The sequence below is a fragment of the Parus major genome, chromosome 5, assembly GCF_001522545.3.
Source record: "Parus major isolate Abel chromosome 5, Parus_major1.1, whole genome shotgun sequence".
Taxonomy (NCBI): domain Eukaryota; kingdom Metazoa; phylum Chordata; class Aves; order Passeriformes; family Paridae; genus Parus; species Parus major.
In genome coordinates this window covers 6,680,834-6,688,553 of record NC_031774.1, presented here as the reverse complement: position 1 = coordinate 6,688,553, position 7,720 = coordinate 6,680,834, and the positions used below count along the sequence as shown (strand labels likewise).

Here is a 7,720-nt window from a genome sequence, read left to right as displayed (position 1 = left end):
ACCCGAGCCCGACCGCGGGCCTGCACCCACAGGCGCTGGGTCCGCGGAATGTCCCGGGGAAAATCCCTCCGAGGCCGCGGGCTCTGCACCCGCTGCCACCTCGGCACCTGTCCCGCGGTGGTGCCCGCGCCGTGACCCGGGTGCGGGGGGGACAGGCCGGGTGTCCCCGCACAGCCCCGCGTGGGAGGGAACCCCGCTGGGTTTGGGGTTCGGCTTCCGGCAGCGAGGGACAAAAAAATGGGAATTTGGAATGCCCCAGGGAGCTGAGTGGGACAGGGCTGTTGTAGTGAGGGAGTCAGGCACGGGGCTGGCTGTGGGACTGTGGGCACAGAGCCACCGGTTTTTGGGATGAGATAGTGGATTTTAGGTGGAATAGGCACAAAGGAGACAGGAATGGCCAAACACTCATCCCAAGCGTTTGGGGTTGGTATTCTCCCTTCTGCAGGAAATGTGGTGGGCTGCTACATTCCTGGTGGGATCCCTCAGGAAGAACTTACTTATCCCAGAATCACTGAAACTAGAAATACCCTTTTCTGGAAGAGCAAAAAGGTTCCTTAGGAAAATGTGCCAGTCAGGAGAAGGAAAACCAAGCCCTTTGTGTGCTCTCCCCACTTCTGGGGGTTTGAGTGACGGCAGGATTTGGACAGAGCCAAAGAACCTTCTGCTTCCCTTTATCTGTATTATTGGGAGCAATTCCGAGCCAGCCCAGTCCAAGGAGAGCTGGGAGCAGCCAGCTTGGAGCCAGAGGGTGATAAGCTGCTTTGGGATGATGGATGAGATCCATCAGTGGTCCGGCTGCCTCCCAGATTTCAGTATCTCCTCAAGAAATTCAATATTAAAATGTTACGTATAGCTCTGCTCTCATTTCCCTCTTTTTTCCTTACTATCTTTTTTTCCCCAGGAAAGAGCCACGTAAGAGTCAGACTCAGAGCTGGGCAGGCTGCCAGAACCCTGGCTAGTTTTCCTTTAATTTCTGGAAAGGTCTGGATTTCATATCCATATTATTCCCTGCATAAGCTCAGGCCACACGTGCCCAGCAGAGGTCCAAAGGGGTCATGGATTATGGGAATTCTGTCAAAATCCAACCCAACTGGGTGAAATGTGCCCTTGGTTCATTGGGTAACAGGTTTGCACTGGACAGGAGAGCAATGAACAAACATTCCAGCTGTTCCAGGACTTGGGGAAGAGGCTCTGCTGAGGATGGGAATGATCAAAACAAGCTGATGTTTAACCCCTGTGTTCCCAGATAATAACTCAGCAGCCAGTGGAAAAACAGATTTTTCCCAAAAAAAATGTTGGTAATGCTGAATATTCTGCTTCAGGGGAACGTTTGGTTGGACTGTGGTCTAGGACAGGGAATGTTCTGCAGGGCCCACGGCTCCCCACGTGCCTGGCTCCTGCTCCATCATCTCCCAGTCCTCATCTCCCTGCTGTTATTTCCTGGTTCTTTATCTCCCTGGTATTAATTTCCGTTGTCCTCGTCTCCCTTATCCATCATCTCCCTGTCCATCATCTCCTTGTTCATTGCCTCCCTGCTCATCATCTTCTGTCCTCCATCTCCCTGCCCTCCGCATCCCTGCAGCTCATCTCCTGGTCCATCTTTTCCCTGCTCATCATCTCCTGTCCCCCGTTCCCTCCTGCTGCACCACCTTCCAGCCCTTCACCTCCTGCTCATCCCTTGTTGGGACGGCAGCGCCCAGATCCCGAAGGACCCATCGGAGCCCCCCGGGTGCCCCCCGACCCCTTTGGGAGCCTTTTCCCCCGCGCTGCCCGGGGGCGGAGGTGCGGGGCGGGACCGGGGGCGGCCCCGGGCACGGTGCCCCCGGAGCGGCGGCGGGAGCGGCGGAGCGGAGATGCCCTACCTGCTCATTAGCACCCAAATCCGTCTGGTGAGTCCCGGCGGGACCCTCGGGGACGGGGAATTCCCGGGGGCGGACAGGGACCGACCGGGGCGAGCAGTGAGACCCGCTCAGCCCGCGGTGTCTCCGGTGCTGGCCCTGCTGCTGCTGCTGGAGGGGGGGTCGGGGAGTGACCCCCAGCACGGCCAGGCTGTGCCTCAGCGGCCGTGGCCGGTGTGGGGTGTCCGGCACAACTCCGTGAGAGCCCCCGGTGCCCCCGTCCCGGCTCTGCTGCCCCCAAACCCTCCTGTCCCAAACAGCGACTGACTTGGGAAACTTGCGGCGGGATCCCGCGAACGCCAAAGGGACGGCTCCACTTGTCCTCGCAGTTGGTTTTCCCTCGTCCCCAAAGAGCCATTCCAGGGTGGAAAAGGCGGCCAAGGCAGCGGGCATGGCTGGAGCTGACAGGAGCCGGGCAGTGGTTGGGATCTCTGGCTGGGATCACCGTCCGGGAGCACTGGTGGGATTGCTGCCTATCACTGTCAGATAAAGCCACGAAACAAACGCTGCTCCCCGGCACTGGCAGCACCCACATCCTGCAGCACTCTGGAGGAGCCCACGGCTGTGTGTTCATCTGGGCTTTCCCTTCTCCCGACAATCATCCGTCCCGAAGCCTGGATCTGCCGGTGTGGTTTGGGGCAGGAAGCAGGGACAGTGGAAACAGCAAATGAGCAAAGGGAGGGAGTTGTGATGGGCACTGTTACTGCTGCCACTGGAGATGTCCCAAAGGAAGCAGCAGGGGGTGGGGAATGGGGATGTGGGGATGCTGCAGCACCAAAGCATCTGCTGGCACTGGCATTTGGGATTGTGCAAGATGACTGAGTGATTTTGGATGAGGAAGGAGCACATGGAATATGGCACTGGAGGGAACAGCCTGGAGCAGCTGGGGTCAGTCTGCCCTCCAGAGACTTTGGAAACTCTGCTCTTTACCAAAGGGGCAAAGCAAACATTTCCAGTGTCAAACTTGGCATTGAGCTGAGGCTGGAAACTTCCCATCCTGCCCTTGCACGGGTGAGCAGCTGCGCCTTCCAGGCAGTGGCCGGGACTGAGCCCCTCCCAGGATGGGCTGATGGCAATTCCCTTCCTTAAGGGCTCTCACTGGAGCTGTGCTGGGATCGTGTGTTGGGGTGGCCGTGTCACCACGTGTCACTCACCGCTCTGTGCCTGTCCCACAGGAGGCTGGGCCCACCATGGTGGGCGACGAGCACTCGGATCCCCACCTGATGAGTATCCTGGGGGCCACAAAGAGGAGCACGCTGGGGAACAATTTGTAAGTCCTCCTCTCCTTATTTTCCCAAGAAATGCAGAACTTTTTCACTCCTGGAATTCCCCACAGCACCTTCCAGCTGTACAGTTAATCCCAGGACTCGCATGTGTCCTGTTAATGAGGAAATGCTGCCTGGTACTTCACTTGGTTCTTTATTTTCCCTTGCTCCGACCCTGTTTTAGCACCTGACCCCCCTTTCCCTGTCTCGGTGCCATCCCTGCCTTGCTCTGCCTGTGGCCTTTCTGGGTGCTGAGACACCCGGAATGCTCACCCATTTCTATCCATCCTGTCCCTCCCAGCTGCAGTCTGTCTGTCCATCCCATCCTGCTCTCCAGTGCAGCTCAAGGTTTCACCTGAGCCAGCCCTTGCCAACAGCTCCCAAATCGTTTCCATGGGCAGCTGATCCCTGGGTTTGGAGCTGTTTCCCATTGTGTCACCCCATACTCCAACCCCTCCACTGGCATGTTCCCAAGTTGTGGATATTTGACACTTCTCCATGTCCCCACCTCTGCCCACGCTGAGTTTGACCCCAGCCTTTGGCCAAGTGCCACTCAGAGTTGTGACCAGCATCTTCCTCATGGTTTGACCCACATTTTTTTTCTTTTTTCTTCACTTGATATACCACTTCTTGGTTTCCCCTGGGGGAAAAAACCCAAAAACCCCTCAACCAAACAAAAAACCCCAAACAAACAAAAATATATTAAAAAAAAAGAAACCACCAAAAAAAATAAAAATCCCACAATGGCAAAGCAAAACAAACCCCCAAATGCAAAAGAACTTGACAGAGAGGAGCAGCTCAATTCCTGCTGTGTCCAATGTGCCATGGTATGGAGTAGGAAAAGGAGGAGAAGGATAAGGCATTAAAAAAGAAAGTGCATCTCATCCCAAATGTTCCCAAGCTTCCATCCATGGAGCTGGGAAAACCTTCCTACTCAGCACCAGCCTGGCCAACACCAAGGGCTGGATCCTCAGCTGCTGCAGCATTAAAAAATCTGAGTGGGGTGGGAAATTTTAATAGTAAGGAGGATAAAATGTAAGTATTGAGGCCCCCACCCCAATCCCAGCTGAATTCCTGAGGGGTTTGCTGGGCTGATCCAGCTCCGTGCTGCTATTCCCAAGCCCGTGGGTGGGCAGAGATTGGCAGCACCGCCAGCTGCCACCCGCCGTGCAGAGCCAGGAGTTGTGCAACGGGATGGGAGACAGAGCTGGGGAGGAACACAACAGGCTCCAAGAAGGAACTGGATCCTGAGAGATTTGGGCAAGGATCCCTGGGATTCAGGTGGAAAAGGAAGGCAAAGACAGATAAAAGCCTCTGTGGTGCCTGCCCCAGCAGCTGGGGGAGCTGCAGCACTGTAAGGAACAGAAGCACCACATTCTGCTTGCTTTGGGGAAGGGATACAAGCTTCCTATGGGATCTCCCTGGTGGATTCACCACCTCTCTCCCCTCCCTGTGGCCTGGAGCATTTGAGCACCTCTTGCCCCACCTGCTCCTTGGCACGGCCTGTCACAGCTGGGAACTCCGCTGTGTCCCCGCGGCACATCCCTGCGGCACATCCCTGCGGCACAGCACGTCCTCCCCGTGTGTGCCTGAGCAACAGGCAGTGGGGAAAGTCCCCTGGCTGGAATGTGGCTGCTGGCACCCCCGAGAGCACAGCCACGTGCCAGTGGGGCGAGCCTGGCTGCCTCCTCCGGAATCCCAACCAGGGCTGGGAGCTCCAGGATCTGCACTGTGGCCTAGCAGGATTTTCCATCCCTAATTCCTTCATGAGCAGAGCGTGGCTATGGGTGCTGCAAACCCCATTCCTGTAGCACCTTGGGCCCCAAAACTTTAGCCATGACTTGTAGGGAGCCTGAAAGGAAGAGCCTGAGCAGTGCAGACCTGCTGGGAAACTGGGATGTAGAGGTGAAACCGAAATCCCTGTAACGAGGGAGCGCACGGATCCTGTTGCGCAGCTCTGCACAGACACACGGCCCCTCATTAAGTCTCAGAAGGTGTGGGAAGCAGGGATGTGGTCCCTGCCCTCTCACTTGGGGTCAGAGCCCTTGGGGCAGCCAGGTGGGGCAAGGGCTGGGGTGGGGTTTACCTGGAAGAAAAGGCTTTGCAGGTATCCCGGCCCCACCGTCCTGACTGGATGCACATGCAGACAGCAACATATCCAATACCCAGAGTGTGCTATCTTCACTTCCCTCAACACACAGCTGGGATAAAGCCCTGGGAACTCTTCCCTCCTGCTTTTAACTCAGCTACTCCGTTTTTTAGGTTCCTACAAATCCCTGTCTGCTATTTCCTCTGAATAATGCAAATAATATTTACCAGCTCCCACTATGAATCTGAAGGGTATGTGGCAACCCTTCTGGAGAAAGAAGAGACTTCAAAGACACTTATAATAATGCACATTATCTTTACACCACATCTATAATTACAGCCAAGTACAGTCTGTCTTGAGAAACTGGAAAATCTCTCACATCTCGGGTTATTTCATGCTTTAAAGCACTCCCAGCTCCAGTACGGCTCCGAAATCCAAGCAGGAGCAGCTTTGGAAAGGCTTTTGGAGATCTTTTTTTATCATTATTAGTAGGAAAAGCAGGAGAGGCTTTGTTCAGGTGCCCAAACAGGATCCCCAGTGATCCTGCAGCCCATCATTATCTGCTTATCCGGCACTGCGAGTCAGCTACAGCTGAGCTGCTCTGGGCCTTATTCCAAAAGTTGTGCCAAAGGAGAGGCTGGCACATCCAGTGCCAAAGGTCCCACTGGCCAGCTCAGCTCAGCTGTCCCCACACAATTCAGCCCAGCCTGTGCCTGGTCCCTTCACTGGGAAGCAATGTCACAGCTCTTAAGCTTCTGGGATTGAGGGATAGGAATGTGGGACAACTTCTGCTCCAAGCATAGAGCCAGCACAAACCAACGGGGAATCAGAGCTGGACAAGGATCAAAGATCCCAGTATCAGCTGCCAGGCACTGCTGGAACATTGGAGCCTGGGCTCCACCTCGCCTACTGGCTTTCCAAAGGTTTCCCACCTGGCTGAAACCAGCGCCTTGCTGCAATCCCCAAATTCCAACAGCCTCTCAAACCCACCCATCTCACAGACATGCTCTGACATAGGTAGAACGTTGTGATTTCATTCCTTAGAAACACCTGAATCATTCCTCTCCTCATCCATGAATTCCTGGGTGTTAAAAATGTGCTCACTGTGTTTATCTGTGAACCCTCAGCTGCAGCGTCAGCCCAGTTACCGAGCAGCATGTGGCTCTGGACACCAGCCCCACTGAACCACATTCCCATTCAACCTGATCTTTCCCTCCTGGACAGGATTCCCGTGGTTTGGAACCTTGGGCTGTGCCTTCCCCTGGGGTTAACCAAGGCCCTGTGTCACACACACGCCTGTGCCAGGTGTGGCCGCTGGTCTTACAGGAATCAGGAGCGAGGCAGGCTCATTTCCACCAGGAAATTCCCACCTCTTCCTCCCCCAGCTCACCTTATTCCCATCTTTCCTGGATGCAGCTGTGAGTACTACGTGAACGACGCTCCACGCGTGGTCCTGGACAAGCTGGAGAGCCTCGGCTACCGCGTGGTCAGCATGACTGGTGTGGGCCAGACCCTGGTCTGGTGCCTCCACAGGGAATAGCCAGGGAGAATCCTGCATTCCACCCAGACAACATCCTGCTGGAGATCATCTTATACGACTGGCAGCAAATCTTTTACCCCTAAATTCCTTCCCGTCCCAGACTCCAGGCACTCGGGCAGGGGGAGGAACGGCACAGAGGCAGAGCTGGACCCAGTGGAATTTTGCCATCCCTGTTTCATTTCCCAAGAGCAGGGGGAGGAAGGTATGCCCAGAATCAGGCAGAGGGAACAGATGGCTCCAGCTCTGCCTTCAGCAGGATGGCAGTCTGGCAAATTCCAGCTTTTTACATTTTAATCATGTATTCAGCATGCCCCGGAGGAAGCTCAGTAACAGCCCTGTTTGCCTCCTCCTCGGGCTGCCCCAGAGAGCTCTGTGCCTTCTCCTGGGTCAGGGGTTAGGGAGGAACACCAAGCATGGACACCATCCCATCTCATCCCTGAAAACCTAAGGGGGAACCACTAAACCTACTCCCAGTGCCCTGAGAATCCCTTCCCTTTGGCAGCAAGGCCCGTTTCCATCTAAGCAGCACCACCAAACTTCCAGATCCCAGACTGCCATCCAAGCCCAACATGGGATTCCCAAAATAACACAGAAAGGTTGTGTGACTATTCCAGGTGCTAATCCAAACACTGCTGGAACATCTGGAATTGTGCATGGATCCTGCTGTGGGGGTAGCACCAATAAAACATCGCTCAATGTCCTTCTGTGGGTTGTTTAAAACTGCTGCCAGATCCCTCTGGATACATCTGGATCCCAAATTGAGCTTTCAGGAATTAAAAGCTCCAAGGTTTGGTTGTTCTCATGGCACTTCTCACATCCTGTCCCATGGGATAGGGCAGTTGCTCTGCACACACACATGGTAACACCTGTACTTTGTGAACCCCAAGCATTCCTTCCCCAAACCTGGAAAGGGATCAGGGCTGCAGTC

At 55.0% G+C, this 7,720-nt stretch overlaps 1 protein-coding gene across 1 annotated transcript; it reads left to right on the top strand.

The window, feature by feature from the left end:
• Positions 1-26: 26 nt before the first annotated feature.
• Positions 27-7,492, top strand: GCHFR (GTP cyclohydrolase I feedback regulator). Its single transcript, XM_015630358.3, has 3 exons — positions 27-1,889; positions 3,074-3,168; positions 6,669-7,492. Exons 1-3 carry the CDS (start codon positions 1,854-1,856, stop codon positions 6,790-6,792), a joined length of 255 nt encoding a protein of 84 aa, XP_015485844.1. The 5' UTR covers positions 27-1,853; the 3' UTR covers positions 6,793-7,492.
• The last annotated feature ends 228 nt before the right edge of the window (positions 7,493-7,720 follow it).